This window comes from Staurois parvus, unplaced genomic scaffold (assembly GCF_062004578.1).
Source record: "Staurois parvus isolate SC_StPar_1 unplaced genomic scaffold, SC_StPar_1.0 ptg000209l, whole genome shotgun sequence".
Classification (NCBI taxonomy): domain Eukaryota; kingdom Metazoa; phylum Chordata; class Amphibia; order Anura; family Ranidae; genus Staurois; species Staurois parvus.
This window is the reverse complement of record NW_028318005.1, coordinates 1,596,222-1,618,847: the sequence shown is the minus strand read 5'-3', so window position 1 is coordinate 1,618,847 and position 22,626 is coordinate 1,596,222. Positions and strand designations below refer to the sequence as shown.

Here is a 22,626-nt window from a genome sequence, read left to right as displayed (position 1 = left end):
GTATGCATGAATCTCTCTCTCTCTGTGTGTATATATATATATATATATATAATAAATAGAATTCAAATTCTATATATTTTAAGTACAGTAACAATACTTAACCTATATATACACATACATATGTAAAATTCTTTGATTTATGAGATACTATAGAAGGATGTAGCCTGTCCAATGGCATTGCGTATAGACGGATCTCTCTCTCTCTCTCTCTCTCTCTCTCTCTCTCTCTCTCTCTCTCTCTCTCTCCCTCTCTCTCTCTCTCTCTCTCTCTCTCTCTCTCTCTCTCTCTCCCTGTATATATATATATATATGAAATAATTAAAATTCCTATTTTTTTAAGTACAGTAGCAATACCTAACCTATATATACACATACATATGTACAATTTCTCTGATTACTCCCTTTCTCCCAAATGAATTATGTTTTTTCTTGTACGATACTATAGAGGGATGTAACCTGTCCAGTGGCATTTCCCATTCCATATTCCCATCCCTCTCTCTCCCCCCCCCCCCCCACCTGTATAATATATCCATATATACACATCCATTTTTTAAGTACAATAACATGCTTAAGTAAACGAATTATTTGGGCTCGGTGAATGTAATTAAATGTAATGATCGCTGCTGTACTTCTCCTGTGAGTCGGAGAGGATCCTGTTTCTAGCAGTCACTTGGCCTTATTTATGACCATGAAGCAATCACCTGGTGATTTACTGTAAACTACACGAGGAAATGTCTGGTGAGCTGTGCAGATTGATGTTGTGTATCTGTGTCTGTCATTGTTGAGGTGTAATCACACCATTACCCAGGATCAGATAATTGGCTTGTGGGCCTGTTTTGAATTAAAAGTAAGAGTCTAATCTTGCTGATAATTTGCCATGGTGGGAAATGATATGTTGGAGAGGACTGCAGGGGGATCGGCCCCGCCCCTTCCCCCTCCCCTCCGCTCCGTCCTGTCTTGGAGGTCGGGAGATCATAGGCTGCTTGTCAGAGAGGGGCGGGGCTAGCCAGCACTCCCAGAGAAGTTTGGAAAGTTTCAGGCTGGTGTCATTCCCGCAGCAGACTTCAGCCAGCTCCGGGCATAGTGGAGGAGAGGATCTGTGACTTCTCTCACCATCATCGGGGTCACCATCCAGAGGGGACACCGGCTGTCACCCCCCCCTGAGGAGAATGAGAGGGGGTCTCAGGGAGTCCTGCACGCACCTGGGGGCTTCGGACTGTCCGCTCTAGCTCATCATCGGACTGACAGAGAGTGTTGGATCGGGAGGGGGCTGTGTGACCGAGGAGAGCACCATGCAGCACCCCCTGGATATCGGGGCGCACTACTTCCCCCATGAGACGTTCGCCGACCACAGATCCCACCGGTACCGGAGTTTCATGATAGAAGAGATCCTCACCGACCATCAGGACCCCAAAATCTCCCCCCCTACCGGGGAGCTGCTCAAGTTCGGGGTGCAGGCTCTGCTCTCTGCCAGACCCTACCACAACCACCTCGGTAGGATGCTGTGTGATTGTACACTATCTTCTATCATGGTAGGGTCAGTGCAGGGATGGGACCAGGACACAACATACACCCATCATACTGAGACCCCTATACACATACAATAAAAAGTGGCGGTCTGTGTGTCTGTGTGTGTATATAATATATACACATTTAAAACAAAGATAGATAGATAGATAGATAGATAGATAGATAGATAGATAGATAGATAGATAGAAAGATAGATACACTCTAGTACCGCTTCTAAAATTGTTTCCATAGTTATTTGCATTGTTATTACATTTTTAAATTAGGTCAAGAGACTGGAAATGACAGGCCAAATTCTTTTCCACTTGTCACCTCTATCTAATGGTGTGAAAATGTCAGCTTTTTTCTGATGATCCTGAAAATATTACTATGTAAATAAATCAACACACCACAGGGCAGTGAATGGACTTTTTTTTTTAAAAAATATGCTTATCTATAAAAAAAAGGTTCTTTCTTTCTTACAGATCGTATTAATAAGGGTTTTGCAGTGTCCCAAAATAAAACAGCCCACTTTTGCTCCACTTTTTAAATTATTCCCTATTACTATACAGATATATATGACTTCTAGTCTGTATACCAAGTTATGCTACATTCATGTGTGTGATACAACATGGTCTAGACACAATCTAGTAAGCAAAGTGTATGTTCTCTTAGTGAATAAGGTGTTCTTTCTTTCTTTCTTTCTTTCTTTCTTTCTTTCTTTCTTTCTTTCTTTCTTTCGCTTCTTTCCTCTCTTTTCTTTTTCTTTCTTTCTTTCTTTCTTTCTTTCTTTCTTTCTTTCTTTCTTTCTTTCTTTCTTTCTTTCTTTCTTTCTTTCTTCCTTTCGCTTCTTTCCTCTCCTTTCCTTTCTTTCTCTTTCTTTCTTTCTTTCTTTCTTTCTTTCTTTCTTTCTTTCTTTCTTTCTTTCTTTCTTTCTTTCTTTCTTTCTTTCTTTCTTTCTTTCTTTCTTTCTCTCTCTATTATTATACTCTCATTGAATTCAGCTTAAAATAACGTTCATATTTTTGAAAATATGGATCCATACTATTTTGTGTTGGTTTAAACTTTCCCACTGGCTATTAATTATCCATCTATCTATTTCTCTTTCTTTTTCTGTCTTCCTTTCTTTTCTTTTCTTTTCTTTCTCTCTTTCTTTCTTTCTTTCTTTCTTTCTTTTCTTTCCTCTCTATTATTTCTCTCTCTCTCTCTCTCTCTCTCTCTCTCTATATATATGTCTAAAAAAAGTTGTAGTAATTATTCAATACAAAGGGAAGTCAGGTACTTACTACTTTTTAGATTTAAATAATTTCAAATATTATTATTTAAAATACTTAAAGAAGTTCATATACTATCAGGCCACAAAAACATGCTCAAAATTTTACATATGTCATTTTTTAGCTTTATAAGAAATAGTGTGGAACAACAACTATAATAATAACAATAATAATAATATTAGTATATCTTGTTATAACATGTTTGTGCTGTATAATTTCATCAATGGCCTAAACCTTTGGTGTATAATTCCTTATGTAAAAGTAACTGGATATTTCATGTTTGTAGCTATCCTTAAATTGCAGGTCCTTAGCCGCATGTTCTAACTGACATGCTTTATAAAAACTATAGAAAATCTGTTAATATCTGTTACATATTGAGATAGTCGAATGTAGCTTTCACATGAGTTCAAATAGTTATTTAGTAATTGTAACCTGCTGTATATGTAACCTTCGCAGACTTCTACCCTTCTACTCTACCAGCACATTTTACACTGGGGTTACACAACTAAAATAATTCTGCTTTATAAATGTGTGCATTATACAGGGCTTCCTGACAACCAGTAAGATCATAATATTATATTATCCTGAGTGCACAATCTGGGATTGTTCCTATGCTGGTTCCAGTTTCCACTTCCATGTATAGAAAATGTCATTTAAGTCTTCAAAGTTATACAAAATATCATCATCATATATTTAGATCCGTTATGTAAATGAACCAACCTTTACCTAGTATTTACCTATGGTAAATGTAGTACATTACATATTTGTATTGGATTTTATTTGTATATTTTTGTTATTATATGTGTATATGTCATCTGTTGATTGCTTTTCTAAAATATAGGTTTCTCGTCGTCCTAGGCTAGTTAGGTCCCAACATATAAATATTCAAGTAATATTAAAAAACAATCTCTCTTTACCTGTTTTTTCATGGAATGGTTTCTAAAATATACATTGATGTCATTTCTAAACTATGTGAGGCTCTATAGTAAATCAGACCAGTCTGTATGAGGTGCAGACAGGCTTTTGTAAAATTTTATATATTTGTAAATGCAATAAATTGGTCATATAGACTTAAACGGGAAAAGAAGATGGATAGTTATCTCAGAAAGATATATGATCCTGTATATATATATGTATATATATATATATATATATATATATATATATATATATATATATATATATATATATATATATATATAAATAATTATTATTATTATATAGGATTTATATAGCGCCAACAGTTTGCTCAGCGCTTCACAATGTAAAGGGAGACAATACAGCAGGGATACAGTTCAATACAAGAGGGTAAGGAGGGCCCTGCTCCTTGGAGCTTACAATCTAAGAGGGAGGAGCAAGTGGTACAAAAGGTAATATGTTCTTGTTTTGTAAATGTTGTACCCTCTCCCAGCACTATTAATCCATATAGCACAAAGACAATTTATACATTCAGAACAACACATCGAATATATAAGTTCTTTGGACTGGTATACTCATGACTGCAGGCCTAGGAGGTCCCAATATGGTTATTACATTTGTTTCATTTATTACAAATAATACATTTGTTTTATTATCTACACCCTGTGATTGGTTCTTTACACACTCTAAAGTGTGGTATGGCGCAAGAAAAGTTTTTCTTAACCCAATAGTTGCAGGATGATAATGTTCTATTCTTTTGATCACAGTAGGTGATTTACAAAAATTGGATCACGAAACTCTAGGAAACGGCACTGACATCTATAACAAAACTTACATATTTTTTTTAAAGGGGCAACCTTTGATTGCTATCTACATCTGTTCCAGTTTTTAGTAAATCGGACTATTTTGCTGATATGTTATCCTATAGGGATTCTAGCTAATAACGCTTTGTCTGGTCTCTCCACAGCCCTACTAAAGGCAGAGCAGGCCTCGGTCTTCAAGTTCCCCCTGGGCCCTCTTACTTGCCCCGGCCTAGGCTCCCCCATCAGCTCCGCACTGCTTGCAGCCAGCTCGGGCCTCCAGGGCGGGTCCGGCTCCGCCCACCACCTGCCCCTAGAACTGCACCTGCGGGGTAAGCTGGAGAGCGGGATGTCCGAGCAAGGCAGCAAAGCCAAGAAGGGCAGGAGAAGCCGGACTGTGTTCACAGAGCTGCAACTTATGGGGCTGGAGAAGAGGTTCGAGAAACAGAAATATCTCTCCACCCCTGACAGGTAAGTGGACATTACTGCACATTTTACACAACCACAATAAATACTCACAGATGACACACCATTGCTAGGGGCTGTGACAGGGAGGCTGATTTATGAAAACTAAACAGCAGCAAATCTGGTTTTCAGCTGTCAAATCAAAGTACTGGTGTCACTGGTTGTTATGGGAACAGGATGCTGTCTAAAACAGCCTATGGGACAATATAGTAATCGTAGTCCTGCATGACTTTACAGGTAATTGGAATTAGTATGTGGGAATCAAAGGGAAGTTTTTACTGTAGAATGAATTGAAGATTATATGCAGATATATTTAAAAAATAAAATGCACACATCTAAAAAATAAAATAAAAAATAATTAAATATATATATATAGGCACATTGTTATAAACTAAAAACTACAGTGCGGTTGATTTACTAAAACTGGAGAGTGCAAAATGTGGTGAAGCTCTGCATAGAAACCAATCAACTTCCAGGTTTTATTGCCAAAGATTAATTGTACAAGCTGAAGATAGAAGCTGATTGACTACCATGCACAGCTGCACCAGAGTTTGCACTCTTCAGTTTTATTAAATCAAACCCAATATTTTTTTTTCTTCAGATATCTGCATATTAATCTTTGACTCCACTTTGCTCGCACATACTCATTTATAATACATTTGTAAGAGGGTGGTGGAGTGTTAGTGTTTATTTTTTAATATTCCAATCAATATTATTAAACTAACATAAATAAGTTCTATTCAGAATTTGGTTTATAGCTTCTGGATATTAAAAATGATAGATCCTTGTTATGGGTTTTTTTTTTGTGTATTTAAATTTTTTGCTTGGTCAACCTTGTGATTGATGTAGCCCAGACATCACTGTGGACTAGTCCTACTTATTCTATTGATAATTACTCTACCTTTCTTGTACGATTTATGGGACCTTTTCTGTATTGTAATAATGTTTGTATTTGTATCGTATAATGGTTATGTAACTGTCGGACTACCTCTATATTGGTATGATTGGCATTTTTAAATAAAACTCAATTTAAAAAAAATTATAGATGGGTGTTGAAATGATAGAATAGAGAGATAGATAGATAGATAGATAGATAGATAGATAGATAGATAGATAGATAGATAGAGTTTTTTCATTTTAAATACTTATTCTTGAGCAAGAAACATTAGCCAGGATTTTTTTTTCTTGCATATGTTTAAAATGAACACCTTATTTACATACACTTTACTTAGGTCATTTGTAGGCCATGTTGTATCACAGACATCAATGTACCATAGCCTGGTATACAGACTGGAAGTCATATTATTAATCTGTATAGCAATAGGGAATAATATAAAAAGGTGAGCAAAAGTGAGATGTTTTATTTTGAGAATTTCAAAAACCCTAATCCGACTTGTGCATAATAATGTACGAAGAAAGAAAGAAAAGAAAGGTAGAAAGAAAAAGAAAAAGAAAGAAAGAAAGAAAGAAAAAGAAAGCAAGAGAAAAGAAAGGAAGGAAGAAAGAAAGAAAGAAAGAAAGAAAGAAAGAAAGAAAGAAAGAAAGAAAGAAAGAAAGAAAAGAAAGGAAGAAGGAAAAAGAAAGAAAATAGATGGATAAATAATAGCCAATGGGAAAGTTTAGACCAACACAAAATAATAAGGATCCCTATTTTCAAAAATATGAACGTTGTTTAAGCTGAATTCAATGAGAGTATAATAATACGGTCACACATCTAAAATATAACAGTTTTTGTGAATTGATCCTTATGTGACTTGTCCTTTATGGATCTTTTTCGCGCCAGTCAAGCAGAAACAAGTTTTTACTTATAACAATATCACCCATTTATTAAATTAAAATTCCTAATCTGAGCTGTTTACTGCTTGTATTTTATACCTGCTGCTCTGGCTCCGGACATTTGTTTTTTTTTTAATTATACATCGTACGTTAATGTTTCAGAGGGGTCTGGTGATGAACGGTTGTATTTATTGATAGTTATTTTCAGTTAGATACACATGGACGGTATGTACGTGAATAGGTGTCCGTTTGTGAACCAGCGGTAATAGATCGCTGCTCAGTTCTCCGGCATTCTCGGAGAACAAAGTTCTCCTGTGAATGCAGTTTATGAAGCAGTTCTCCGAACGAAGGGAGAACGGCTTCCAAACGCTGGATAACGGTCTACAAACTCTGAAAAACGGCTCATTTTACTATAATCTCTCCAGATTATAGTAAAAGATCAGTTTACTAAGCAGAGGTAAATTATCTCTGCTTAGTTTTCGGTCCCTCTGATTCTCCAGCTCTGGGCTGGAGAATCTGGAGGGAGAACACAGATCTCCAGAGAAGGGCTGACAGGATCTCCTAAGTGTTATAAACTGTGAATGACCAGAGAATAGCTGAGATCTGTTGAATCGCAGCTATTCTCTGTGTCATAAAAGGACACCTATAGTTTGTAAGAATCGAATTTACTGAGCTTTTAAAACGTCTTTATTTTATTGATAACACCATATAACCATGTATGAGAATAATAATAATAAAAATAATAATATTAAGTATTATTATTATTATTATTATTATTATCATCATCATTATTATTATTATTATAATCACGTATAATACTACTACTACTAATAATAATAATACCATATAGCCAAATATGCATGATTAATCAGGGGAATTATCCTAGTGTTTGCTATTCTAACTAGAAAATGTGATAACAATATTGCGATTCAAAAACTGGCCTACGTTTGCTACTGCCCTGAATGATTAGAAACTGGCAGATGTTTATTGCTGATTTGTTTGTACTACACACATTAATGCAAGCTCTATACCACCGATAAACGATTGTGTAAAGTGTGAGTGTGTACACACACACACACACATATATATATATATATATATATATATATATATATATATATATATATATTAAAATTCATGTTCAATCTGGTAACTTTGGGTTGCTAACTGCATTTGGGTAAAGTAAGAGGCATGCAATTATGTGATGAAAATATCTTTGACAGCATCATATTCTCTATAGACATAGGGGCTGATTTACTAAAACTGGAAAGTGCAAAATATGGTGCAGCACTGCAGAGAAAAATAAATAGCTTCCAGTTATTATATCTGTCAAAGTTTAATTGAACAAGTTGAAGATAGAAGCTGATTGGTTTCTGCACAGCCGCACCAGATTTTGCACTCACCAGTTTTAGTAAATCAACCCCATAGAGTCAGATTTATTAAAAACTGGAATAAAGAATAGAAGACAGGAGATGTTGCCTACGAATAGGATTCCAGCTTTCAGAAATCTGATTGTTCATGGGCTCCATGAAAACTCTAGTTCCCTTGGCAGAAATAAAAAACGCTGATAGGCTCCATGTACAAAATCGCTGCTTCCACAGAAGTTTTGTGTTTTGCCTGTAGAAGCAGATCAGTGTTATCCTATGTGTCCCTGCACATTAGACGATTAGAGGCATTTTTAGGCTCAAAGTATAGAGGCAGGAAAAAAAAACCTTGCGGTTTTAATTGGAGCTTTCTGGCAGAAAAAAATGCTAAACTCTCCTAAACTTATGTACTAAAACGTTCTATATCAGCGTTTTTTTCTGCCAAGGGAACTGACATTTTTTTAAGCCCAGTGTGCATGGAGCTCGTTTTTTTCCAGTTCTCATGCATGAATTTGTCTCATGTATGTTTCAGAAATAATATAAGCTTTAATAACTGACAGTCAGATTAATTTAAACTGGAGAGAAAAACATAAGCAAAATATAGGCTTTGCCAAGTGTCCCAAATCAGCCTTCACTTTTTATTTACTGGAATCATGAAATATATTTCAGGGGGGTTATGTGCAACAACTCAGTTTTTATGACTTTTTTTTCTTTTCTCTAAACTCAGCTCCTTGCTGTGAATTTTTTACACATATAGAAAAAAAAGACTTTTTCAGTTATTGTATAAATGGTCTTTTTTCATTTCGAACGTTTTAAAAGCCACAATAAACATTTAAATCCCCTGTAAACTTCTGCTGGTGATTAGGAGGTGTCAGGAGATAGTTCTGGGAAGCCTGGGTTGCATTTGTTGCAAAAGTCAGCTCATTAGCATATGACAGTGTGGATTAAATGTCAGATTTACTGAGCTTCAGTAAGAATAAGAAGAGTCTCTATACTACAGCCAAGATTCATTCTCCAGCGATAAAGGTTTTTAGAGTCAGTTTGAAGTGATTGGAGATGCTTGCACTTAGAGATTATTATATATGATGGGAGTTTAAGAAACTTGGAGGTGTAATCCACTGCCTTTAATCAGATCCCCACTGTCTGTATATACTGGGGCTGCTCAGAAAATGAAAATAAGAATGCCATTAGCTGCTGGGAGTCGTATCCACAGCTTAGTTTATTTTAATTTCTCTGTTACATTTTTATATAGAATTCCTACTGTCTATCAACCCCCTTATAGGGCTAAATTACATAGACACTCTAGGGTTGCTTTACTAAATGATTGGAAATGATTGGGACAGCACAGTGGCTAAATGGTTAGCACATTCACCTGGCAGTACTAGGGTCGTTGGTTCAAATCCCAGCCACGCCACCACCTGCCTGGAGTTTGCATGTTCTCCCTGTGACTGCGTGGGTTTCCTCCCACACTCCAAAGACATGCTGGTAGGTTAATTGGCTCCTTTATAAATTGTCCCTAGTATGTGTATGTATGAATGTGAGTTAGGGACTTTAGATTGTACACCCCTTGAGGCTTAGGGACTGATGTGAATGTACAATATATGTATGTAAAGCACTGCCTAAATTGACAGCACTATATAAGTACCTGAAATAAATAAATACCTGAAATAATTTAGAAACTGTTCAATGGGAAATGTAAATATTCAGCAAAGTGAACATTAAGGACCAGTTCACACTACATGCGTTTCAGTTGCTTTTGTTTCTGCATCCAAAATGCACAGAAAGTAGGTTATATGGTTGTCAATGTCAAAGTTCATATCAGTGCTTGCATTTCCAGTGCATTCCAGTTGCAGAAAAAAAGTAGAACATGCTGCATTTTTTCTGCACAGAACTGTACTGGAACGCGGTAAAACACATCAAAAAGGCACCAGAATGCACTGGAACACACCAAACTGCAAACAAACCCCCCCCCCCCCCGGAATGCACATGCCCCAATTTAAATTGAAGAAAAGGCAAGGGGAAAAATTAACTGTAATGCTTAAAAAACGCACTGGAACGTGGCAAAAACGCATAAAAAACACGCATGCAAAAGCCCTTAGGGCTAGTTTACACTAGATGCAGTTCAGTGAGCTTTTTTTCTGCATAAAAAAAGCATGCACAGTGTTTTCTATGTATTCCAATGGCCCTGGTTTACATTAGTGCTGTCAGTTCCAGTCAGTTTCTGGTGCAGAAAAAAAAGTAGAGCATGCTGCATTTTTTCTGCACAGAACCATACTGGAATATAGCAAACTGCATAAAAACTGCACTGGAACTGCATGTGGTGTGAACTGTAAGCAAAAATATATCCAGAATGCATCCGGAGCAGGGGCGGACTGACAACTCATGGTGCCCCCGGGCAATAAGGGATCATGGGGCCCCTGTGTCCTTGCCCAAACTCAAAAAAGCCTATGGGGCATCTCATGGGGCCCCCTACAGACCCCGGGCCCTCGGGCAGTGCCCGAGTTTCCAAATGGTCAGTCTGCCTCTTATCTGGAGTGCATTTTTGTAGTGTGAACTGGCTCTTAGGGCCAGTTCACACTACGCGTGTTTCAGTGTGCTTTTTTCTGCGTCCAAAAAAAACAGAAAATAGGTTATATGGTTGTCAATGTTATAGTTCACATCAGTGATTGCAGTTCCAGTGCATTCCAGTTGCAGAAAAAAAAAGTAGAACATGCTGCATTTTTTCTGTACAGAACTGCACTGGAACATGGTAAAACGCATCAAAAACACACTAGAATGCACTGGAACGCATAAAAAATGCACTGGAATGCACATGTCCCTATTTAAATTGAATAAAAAGAGAGGGGGAAAAATTAACTGGAATGCATTAAAACGCAGTGGAACGCATAAAAAAAGCACTGGAAACATAAAAAAAAATGTGCGTGCGGAAATGCATCCAGAACGCATCTGGACTGCATTTCTATAGTGTGAACCTGCCCTTCCTAAATAAGTTGAAACTATGTTCACTGTGAACACCCAATCATGTTCAAGAGAAAACAACATTTTGACTAACATATGACTGAATGATTAAAGGGAACACAGCTCTGACCAGGGGTGGACTGACCATTTATAAAGTCGGGCACTGCCCGAGGGCCCCGGGTCAGTAGGGGGCCCCATGAGATGCCCCTGGTACCTTTTTCATAGGCTTTTTTGAGTTTGGGCAAGGACACAGGGGCTCCATGATCCCCTATTGCCCGAGGGCCCCATGAGTTGTCAGTCCGCCCCTGGCTCTGACATATTTTTTATTTATTAATGTATTTATATAGAGATGAAAATGTACGCATTGCTGTACATATATTGTTCATTCACAGTTCCCTGCCCTAAAGGAGCTTGCAATCTAAGGTCCCTATCTCACATGTATCCATTCACCTCCTGGGGCCAATTGGGACAGGAGCCAATTAACCTACCAGCATGTCTTTGGAGGGTGGGAGGAAACCAGAGTACCCATAGGAAATCCATGCAAGCAAAGGGAACATTTACAATTTCCATTTACTAAGATCAGTGAACATTCACCTTGCAAAGTGAATGGTCACTACTGTTTTAATAAATCAACCCCAATATGAGTTATTTTCAAGTTGGGAATTCCAAAAGTCGACCAGATTTTACCACCTTTGTGGTTACAGCATCTTCTGTTTTAGGCCTTGGGACCTAGGCCCTATCTCACATGTATCCATTTACCTCCTGGGGCCAATTGAGACATGAGCCATCTAACCTACTAGCATGTCTTTGGACGGTGGGAGGAAACCAGAGTACCCATAAGAAATCCATGCAAGCACAGGGAGAACATCCAAACTCCATTTTCTAAGATCAGTGAGGTCACTACTGCTTTAGTAAATCAACACCAATATGAGTTATTTTCAAGTTGGGAAATCCAAAAGTCAACCAGATTTTACCACATTTGTGGTTACAGCAACTTCTGTGTTAGGCCTTAGAAGAGGGGAGCTCTGCAAACAAAAACACATAGGGGTTGATCTGCTAAACCTGGAGAGTACAAAATCTAGTGCAGCTGTATATGGCAGCCAATCAGCTTCTAACATCAGCTTGTTCAATTAAGCTTTGACAACAAAACCTGGAAGCTGATTGGTTGCACCAGAATTTGCACTCTCCAGTTTTAGTAAATCAACCCCATAGCTGAACCACTTCAATCAATGGCACAGTTTACACACACACTGTTGCCTATGGTGCACGTTAAAAAAATCATGCCTTCAGTGTTGAAATGCACACGCATGATTCACTGATATCAATGGCACCACATAACAAACTACACAAAAGAAAGAGTAAAAATGAACATTTATAACACACCCAATAAATCAAAGGAATGAGACCAATTGAGTATTGCTTGTAATGATCAGATCATGTAAGGGTTATCCGACAAATGATAACAATTCAAAATAAAAAGTGCTAGTTTCTGAATTTTAGAGATTTTCTGTCATTCTGGAATAGGCCTCATTTTACAGCAATTGTACACATTTCCTCTCCCTCACATGGAATACGCTGTAATGATGGCCAACATGAAGAGGAAAATTGTAGCAGGTCCCAGTCGTGCGGTGATTTAATTCAGCATATTGAGAGATCAGTTCATTCATGTACAAGGACCATAAAATTGTCTGTTCTTGGGCAGAATAGTCCATTATCCTATGTGGTGCTGTACAAACAAAACCTCAGTTCCCAACTATATTATTATTACTTTTTGTTGATACCTCTTTGCTGTTTGACATGTTCACAATGTTCCATCAACTGTCTACTAATCATAAAAGTGCAATTTGTAGTAATTTTTTTTTTTACCCTCAGGATAGACTTGGCAGAATCTTTGGGTCTTAGCCAACTACAGGTGAAAACTTGGTACCAAAACCGGCGCATGAAATGGAAAAAGATTGTAAGTGAAGTTTGTACTTTGTCTTGTTCAGTCTCTCCATCTATGTCACTAAGATATCCCACTGTATCTACCTCCTGTCCTTGGAAATCTTACATTTCATTCTGTATTGCAATTTGATTATATTTTACTTTTCTCGTCCCCTTTAGTTTTCTGCCTTCATCCAATCTCTCCTACTTTGTGCTCCGTCTTCCCTTCTCTATCTTGTTCTCCAATTGACTGTCCCACTTACTCTTTGTCTTCTGCCCTATACACCATCTCATCTTCTCTCTCCTCTTGCTTATATTTTACATTTCCCGTCCCCTTTAGTTTACCTCTTTCATCCAATCTCCCCTACTTTGTGCTGTCTCTCCCCTTCTCTATTGCAGTTTCCATTTTACTGTTCCTTTTATTCTCTGTCTTCTGCCCTGTACACTATACCATCTCCATTCCTGCCTCTCCTTTGCCCCCTTTTGATTATATTTTAAGTTTTCCATCCTCTTTAGTTTACCTCTTTCATCTAATCTCCCCTACTTTGTGCTCTCTCTTCCTTTCTCTATCACAGTCTCCATTTTACTGTTCCTTTTAGTCTCTGTCTTCTGCCCTATACACCACCTCATCTCCATTTCTACCTTTCCTTTGCCCCCTTTTGGTTATATTTTATGTTTCCTGTCCTGTTTAGTTTACCTCTTTCATCCAATCTTCCCTACTTTATGCTCTCTCTTCCCTTCTCTATCACAGTCTCCATTTTACTGTACCTTTTAATCTCTGTCTTCTGCCCACCCCACACCACCCCATCTCCATTCTCACAAGCTGCCTCTCCTTTTCCCTCCTTTTCTACATGCTTTTTCTTCCTTTCTCCGATTTAGGGTTACCCTACACATTGCAATCTGACCATACAATGTTTATGCAATCAACTTTAGATTTATCAACGTAATATTTATTTATTTCAGGTACTTATATAGCGCTGTCAATTTACACAGTGCTTTACATATATATTGTACATTCACATCAGTCCCTAACCCTCAAGGGGCGTACAATCTAAAGTCCCTAACTCACATTCATACATACACATATTAGGGCCAATCTAGACAGGATTCAATTAACCTACCAGCATGTCTTTGGAGTGTGGGAGGAAGTCGGAGCACCCAGAGGAAACCCACGCAGGCACAGGGAGATCATGCAAACTCCAGGCAGGTGGTGCTGTGGCTGTGATTTGAACCAATGACCCTAGTACTGCCAGGCTGAACTGCTAACCATTTAGCCACTGTGCTGCCCCATAATATGAGGAGACGCCTAACCTATCCAGTCAATTTGTATCCAATCAGACAGGCCCTTGCACTACATAGTTGTTTGTAGATAAAGAAGATATTGCTTTAGGCTACATTCACACCAGCAATTAGGGCCCATCACCACTGGTAATTGCTGGCTGTGCAGAGAGCTGAGAATAGGTGTAGCCACCAGCGACCTGTCATTATAATGAATGGGGCATGGCAGCTACACCTACCCGCTGACAACTACAGCAAAAACTTCCATTACAATTAGCACCGCCCCCAATGGCCCATGTGAATGTAGCCTTATTCTGCATTCTCCTGTCCCAATCCCTGTCTTCTGCCCTATACACTTCCCATTTTATTCTTACTTTCCTCCATGTTATTTATCATCAAGCTATGGGGCCAATCTAGAAAGCTCCGTAATATCACAGTAAAATTGAATTTATCTGTTCTTATTTGTGCAATAGGCCCCTATTAGGGCAGCAAAAACGGGAGGCTAAGCCTTGGTTTTATCCTCCTCCCCCTTCCTGACTGCCCACCTAAAGCCTACAGTAAAGCCTGTGGCTGTTTGAATGCATCACAGCCCAGTGCCAAATTTATAATGGGGCAAAAGGGACAACTGCCCTGGGTCCCCTGACAGAAGGGGCCCCCTCTTTCCAAAAATTTAAAATAATAACAAATAACTAATAATAAAATAATATAATTATGTATAATTAAAAAATCTTTTCTTTTATTAAATGTATCTTGGGAAGTAATATTTTGCTGTCTGTTGTCTGTAAAAGTTTTTATTCTGAATTGGTAGATTGTATCATTTTTTGAACACATTTTGGTGGCTCAAGTGAACAACACATCATTATGACTGCGTGTGTGCGTGCACACATGACTTCAGAGTGATGTTGTGTCATGCATTTTGAATAATGTGTGACTTTCATTGAGAATGTATAAGGGCCCCCCTGAACCCAGAAGTGCCTTGGGCCCCCACGGTCTAAATCTGGTCCTGTCACAGCCCCTGCAAATTTGCCATAGCATGTCAAATTGATAGGTGGCAGACCTTGCCAACTCACCTATTCATTCCAATGAAACCACACTACAGCTATAAGACGAATGATTGGATTGTGATTGTGGCATATCAGTTCCACTGAAAATTACTGTATGTCAAATGAAACAAATACGGGGCCAAAAAAAGGGCATTCAGGACAGGGCAGAATCACATCCTGAACACCTGACAGCAGCTTCTGTAGTAAGTCACTTTTTAAAAATTATCTTACCCTGAAATTTGTGTTTTCTTTAACATCACAGACTTTATTTTATCTAGTTCTGTGATAAAATGCTATTTTGAGTTTTATTTTAACAGTTTTACATTGTATTTTGGTAGCTGAAGGGGTGGAGTAGATGCCCTGTCATTGACTGGTTTTCTTACACTTTCACCACGTGTGAAAGTTCATGTTTAAAGCTGATCTCTAGGAAAAAGAAAAACACTCCTTTTCAGTGGGGTTGCCCCCCAGGGCAGGATCTAGCCTATCTGATCTGGGGGTGCAGTAAAAAACGTCAGGGGGCATAATGGTATAGTGTGACAAAGATACATGGATTCAGTATTCCCTGTTCACTCGGCACGCTTTTGTACCACGGAGTCACAACCTGGAAGTAATATCTGACAGGCAGTGCAGATGCAATGCAGGAGAGAACAGAGAGCGCTAGTATGTATTTGCATGATCAAACAGAACCTATTTCCCTACCTTCTTACATCAAGAGTCTTCTTCAGTGTTCCCCCTTACATCAGGGTTCCTATAAGAGTCCTCCATTACATCAGTGTCCACTCCAGAGTGCTTCTTATATAAAATGTCCACATTAGAGTGCCCCCTTACATCAATTTCCTCAACAAAGTGCCCCCTTACATCAACTGTCCTCATCAGAGTGTCCCTTTACATCAGTTGTGCCCACCAAGTCTCATGGATCAGTTGTATGCACACTCAGAGATCTAGGGAGCACAAGTAAAATCTGAGGGGTGCATAGCCCACTCCAGCAATCCCCTAGATCCGGGCCTGGTTGCCCTCATCACTACGAGGGTTAAAGGCTCACTGAAGTCTAGAGGATTGGAAAAATTAATTTTACTTGCCTGATCCTCCCTCCAGGCTGTAAGATTGGTCCCTTCAGCCTCTTTTCCCCTATGTTATTGAAGTCGCAGGTCCTCTGACATCATCAAGACCAAAGCATTAATTTTACTTGCCCAATCTTCCCTCCAGGCTGTAAGACTGGTCCTTTCAGCCTCTTTTCCCCTATGTTATTGAAGTTGCAGGTCCTCTGTCATCATCAAGACCAAAGCATTAATTTTACTTGCCCAATCCTCCCTCCAGGCTGTAAGTCTGGTCCCTACAGCCTCTTTTCCCCTATTTTATTGAAGTTGCAGGTCCTCTGACATCATCAAGACCAAAGCAGAGCCCATGGCTCTGCACTAAATGTGGAGATGCCGAAGAACAGTCCACTGCTGGGGCATAGGGGAGAAGTGGAGAGTGCCAGCTGTGGGAGCAAAGTAAAACTTAAAACTTCCTAGCCCCGTAGACATAAACGAACATTTAACCCTTGCAATGTGGGAAAATCCCATGGCAAAGGAGGATTTTTACTCTCCCCGGAGATAGGCTTCAAAGATATAAGGGTTCCACATATAACGGATTTCTTTGCCACCTACATACCAATATATGTTTCGGAGATAGTGGATCATTTATGAAATAGCAATATCAGTTTTTCTAAGCAGAATGGCTATGCAGAATATTAGGTAGATTTAGATGAGTATCTGATAATCATTATGCAGTGTAGGGTGGGCAGGCACATCTGACCACCCAAAATCTGTTTTATTGATTGATTTATTGCAGGTACTTATATAGCGCCATCAATTTATGCAGCGCTTTACATATATATTGTACATACCCATCAGTCCCTAACCCTCAAGGGGCATACAATCTAAGATCCCTAACTTACATTCATACATACACATACTAGGGACAATTTAGACAGGATTCAATTAAACTACCAGCATGTCTTTGCAGTGATATAAAAGTGGACCTACACCTGAAACAAAAAGTTACATTTTCCCTGGCTTCACCCCCCTTTCATACTTGAATATTTAGGTTTTTGTGCTGAGCGGACTAGAGGTCTTTGGCACATCTGCGCATGTGCCAGACTGACAAAAATGTTGGCACGGCCAAAACTAAAGAGGACTGAAGTTCCTCTTTAAATTTGTGTTGTGGAACAATCCTCTTGCGGTACAACCCCATTGATGGGTGTTCAGATCCATTTCATTTTTTGTCAAGCAAATGTGGTTGATAACCTCTAAATGTAAAAAAATGATCCAAACTGGTACATGAACAAAAATTGTGTTTAAAAATTCTATTGTGCCATGCAATTGCATTAAATTAAATGTAAAAATTAGGAAAAAATGGTTCTATCTTTATTTCCTCAGGGTGCAATAAGCATCAGATATTGCATGAAATATATCATAATACCAACCTGAAGGAGACACCTCGCTAATGAGTAATAAAAGAACCTGTTCACATTGTAAATGGCATTTCAAGCATATTCTACCATGCCATTTGTTAGGCTATGTGCACACAGCCATGACGATTTTACTTTTTATATAGGCATAGTTTTTCTGGCACAAAAGTTTCTGTGTAAATGATCAGGAAAAAGCTTGCATTTAGATGTGTAGGCCTCAATCACACAACTGCAAAAAAAAACACCTTTTATTTATGGAACTGAACGCAGCTGCATTGTTTTCAATGGAAACATTTACACAATTGCGTAAACATAACACAAATTCCAAAACTCTGCAAATGAGGATATACATAAGTACATATACTATTTCAAAAAAGAACAGAACAAATTTTATGCATTAAAATGGATCTATTTACTGATCATTTAAGCAGGAACTTTTTTCCTTGCCTGATGAATAGTAAAAGTTTTACAACTGTGTTACAGCCGTGAATGTAGCCTTCATGTGTAACCTTCTAGTTCTTTATCTGCTCTGTCTTCGCTCACAGAATGCACTCTTTGTATCTATGTATATGTGCATTTACGCAATGTAAAATGCATGTAATCAGACGCAGGTTTTGTATTTTTGGCACTGGATCTGAACGCAGAACATTTGTGTGCTTATCTCCATTGAAAACAATAGACCAGCGTTCAGATCCATAAACCAAAGCTATTCTGAATCACTTTTTTTTTTATAGCCGTGTGCATGTACCCTTAAAATGTAGGTAAAATAATTTGCATGTTCATTGAGTTTTTTGAATTTAATTGACTATCCTTACACAGCATCTACATAAATTGTCACATCAATTTCTGAATTGACCCTCATAACTATCCATGTTATTTAACTTCTTCAACCTCTCTATTCCCCCTTGTATATTTCCCTCACTCTCTTTCCATTTCTCTACTCCTTTTAAAAGAAAGGCTTTGGGCCTTTCTTTCCCATACCTCTTAATTTAATTCACTTTTTCCCATTTACCTCTCTATCATAGGTGTCTGTTTATGAACCAGCAGTAAATGATCGCTGCTCAGTTCTCCGGAATTCTTGGAGAATACAGTCCTCCTGTGAATGCCTTTTATGAAGCGGTGTAGATCAGTTCTCCAAACGAAGAGAGAACGGTCTACAAACACTAGAAAATGGCTGCTTTTACTATAATCTCGTGAGATTACAGTAAAAGATCAGTTTACTAAGCAGAGGTAAATTATCGCTGCTATGGTGTCCATTTATGACACAGAGAATAGCTGCGATTCAACAGATCTCAGCTATTCTCTGGTCATTCACAGTTTATGACACTCAGGAGATCATGTCAGCCCTTTACTGGAGATCTGTGTTCTCCCTCCAGATTCTCCAGCCCAGAGCTGGAGAATCAGAAGGACCGAAAACTAAGCAGAGATAATTTACCTATGTTTAGTAAACTGATCTTTTACTGTAATCTCGCCAGATTATAGTAAAATGAGCTGTTTTCCAGAGTTTGTAGACCGTTCTCCAGCGTTTGGAGACCGTTGTCCCTTCGGTCGGAGAACTGCTTCATAAACTGCATTCACAGGAGAACTGTGCTGGAGAAGAGTGCTGGAGAACTGAGCAGCGATCTATTACCGCTGGTTCATAAACGGACACCTTAGTTTGTGGTTCCTCCGATTCTCCAGCTCTGGGCTGGAGAATCTGGAGGGAGAACATAGATCTCCAGTGAAGGGCTGAACATGTTCTCCGCTGATCTCCTGAGTGTCATAAACTGTGAATGACCAGAGAATAGCTGCGATCCTCTGAATTGCAGCTATTCTCTGTGTCATAAACGGACACCATAGTCTTCTTTAACTTTTCTTCTCAAACTCTTCCTTTCTCTTTTTTGTTTTTCTTTTCTTTTTTGGCTACTCACCATTTCTCACTCTGTAGCTCCCTGTAAGTCTCAGTTACCCTACTCTTCACTGGTCCTTGCTTTTTCTTTTCTTTTTCTTTTATTCTCTCTCACTTTCCTCTACCATCTTTCTCTTTAAAAATGTTCTCATGCACTATAAGTGTCCTCATAAACATTGTAGAGCGCTGATGCTCACCTAATAGCTCAAGAGCTGCAGGCATGTCATCTGGGCTTTGTAAAATATGTTGTAGCTATGTCAGTATTTCATGCCTTCACATAAATTTCTGGTATGGTGGAGAGGATAGGAAGAGGAAGCCTATAATTCTGCTCTAGACATTTTGGTTGCAACATTTTATGTTAATATTTGATAATTTATAACTATTTAGAGTTTATTGGTGACATATATACTTTTAACATCCTCTGATTCTTAAAAGCAGAGATTAACAAAGTTCACTTTGCCATTCATACCAATCAGTAATGATACTGGATAGGTGTGTTAGTAGTAGAGAACCTTTGTTGTAATTGACCATACACAAATAACATAATGTTTTCTAGTTCTAAAGAACACACATGAAAAGAGCCGATGTATCTGTGCTGGTTTTAATATACCAGGATGTGCTATATCCCACTAACATGCATATGTTTTTTATTAAGGTTTTGCAAGGTGGGGGACTTGAGTCACCAACTAAACCCAAAGGTCGTCCTAAGAAAAATTCCATCCCAACCAGCGAACAGCTTTCAGAGCAGGAAAGGGCAAAGGAAGCAGAGAAACAAACTGAGGACCTCCATTCACCCTGCGAAATTAATCAGGAGGAGTAAAGGACCCCATTGCGGTGCCAGGGCAAAACAGTCAAATAACAGACTCATAAAGAACTCATAGACACTTACCATCAGGAGCATAAATGTCTAGAGTGGAATATAAGGAGCATATTGACCTACCTAAGAGCAAAGAAACACTTACCAACTGTCCAGTACCAATAAGCTCTAAGCATGATGACTTGCCTCTGACTTTTCAACACCCCAAGAGAGGTTCCTCTGCTTGCACTGTGGGGTTTTAGGGCACCTTGCCCTCTCACTGGTAGACTTTGCTCGTTTTAATTATTCTGATTCCAGAATGTGGATTTTTAATATATGGAATAAGGCACTTAAGCTACAAATTCCAACAAGTTTTTGTTTTCCTTTTATTTTTTTAAATTCGTCTGAAGATGCAGTAAAGAACAAGAGTGACTCAATGGTTAGTAGACAATTCTCTAATATTATCTGTTCTTTATATTTAATATGAAATTTGTTTTGTTCATGTGTATATATATTAAGCGACACCAACATTTCTAATTTTGTGTTGTATCTGTTTTAACTTTGCTAAATTTTGTATTTTAAATATTAAAAAGAATAGTTTTACAAGACAGGAGCTGCTTTTCAATTTGATATTGTATCCTTACAAACAAAAGTTTGGCTTCATCATTCTCTTAAACACAATTGTTGACATATGATGTTGATAGGATGATTTTATTATAAGAATATTTTGTATGTGCAGGGAGAGGTAAATGACTTTAGCTGAAAAAAAAATCTTTATCTTCGCTGTTTATGCATCCAAAATATTCCTATAATAAATCACAGACAAAATAAGCAGAGGTAACTGTTATTGATGCTTAATAAACTACTATTATTTGCAGTTGTCATTGCCTCTGAAAATTAAACAGCTTGAAAAGTTGAGGTTTAATAACCTGGTTCAATGTGACAGTATTTCCATGCTCTTTTATATGTTGTATAAAAAAACCCCAAAAATGGCATATTTCCAAAACATTGCATTAAAAAACTTGTTTTTTAAAGACCTGGTATGCTTCCATTTTTTAAAGCTTTACTTTTATCACAATGAAGTGGCTGGACTATGTATGAGAAACAAATAAGGAAGAATTGTATTTTTTGAGTTAGCCTGTATGTTATACATGTAGATGAAGGCCTGTACCCTTGCCTGTGCACAATGGGGAAGTTGTAAGATGCAAAACTTTGCTGTGAATTAATACCATGAGACATGTACTGCAAAAGTGTTTTGCTCATTGGCTAGTCAATGCATAATGTTCAATAATAATTCTGAAAACTAATGTCCCTAATATAGTCAGTATATATATATATATATATATAAAATATATATAAATATATATATATATATATATATATAAATATTTGTATATATATATATATATATATATATATATATATATATATATATAATATTTATATAAATAAATGTATGTAAAACTATATACAGGTGGTCTCAGCCTGTTCCATTGCCCTTTACCCTCTCTTAACCTACTGCCTGTCAATCAAGGAATAAATAGAGCTGATGAAGCTGAGCTCTTGAGTTGCTGTTCTCCTTAAGGTCCTAAAATCAGAGAAAAAAGGAAATTTCCTGCTAATTGAATCGTTCACTTTACCTCCTACATATAAATCCACTTATTGTGCACAATTCCTCTCCCACCAGCAATATTAATATTCCTGCAATGTCTGAAATTCCTACAATGTTTTTATTTTTCAATAAGTGATTTGTGCATTTTGTAATTACCAAATGTCATGGATTTATTTTAAAGGCATAAAGAAAGGCTTCATAATTAGAAACACACACACACGTAATTAATATATAGTATATTTATTTATAGTAATTATGCTACACACACGTAGATGTATTATGCCTCCTATTTAATTCTCTATTTTGAGTAGAATAGACGCTCATTATCAACCGAAAGCCAGAAAGCAGTTAATAGTTTAGCTGTTTAGTAATATAATTATTACTAAATAATGAGAGACTACCCCCTCCTTCACCCCATGCTCCTGCCTCTTCAAAGCATTTGCTGGCAATCTACATATGTTAAAGTCAGACACATCATGGAAGAGACAAAACTTTGTATGTACTGGGCACACAATATCAAACGCAACCACACAGTAGGAAGACAGGGAGACTTTTCATTCAGGAGCTGATTGT

At 37.8% G+C, this 22,626-nt stretch overlaps 1 protein-coding gene across 1 annotated transcript; it reads left to right on the top strand.

The window, feature by feature from the left end:
• The first annotated feature begins 1,065 nt into the window (after window positions 1–1,065).
• Window positions 1,066–21,475, top strand: BARX1 (BARX homeobox 1). The gene is made up of 4 exons (XM_089678808.1): window positions 1,066–1,494; window positions 4,666–4,969; window positions 12,934–13,018; window positions 20,301–21,475. Exons 1-4 carry the CDS (start codon window positions 1,293–1,295, stop codon window positions 20,463–20,465), a joined length of 756 nt encoding a protein of 251 aa, XP_089534934.1. The 5' UTR covers window positions 1,066–1,292; the 3' UTR covers window positions 20,466–21,475.
• Window positions 21,476–22,626: the final 1,151 nt, after the last annotated feature.

What these genes read in the sequence shown, in the direction of transcription:
- BARX1 (XM_089678808.1), top strand. Translation starts at nt 1,293, where the DNA reads ATGCAGCACCCCCTGGATATCGGGGCGCACTACTTCCCCCATGAGACG. An exon ending in ACCCTACCACAACCACCTCG is followed by an intron (nt 1,495 to 4,665) that starts GTAGGATGCTGT and finishes GTCTCTCCACAG; the next exon opens with CCCTACTAAAGGCAGAGCAG. An exon ending in TATCTCTCCACCCCTGACAG is followed by an intron (nt 4,970 to 12,933) that starts GTAAGTGGACAT and finishes TTTTACCCTCAG; the next exon opens with GATAGACTTGGCAGAATCTT.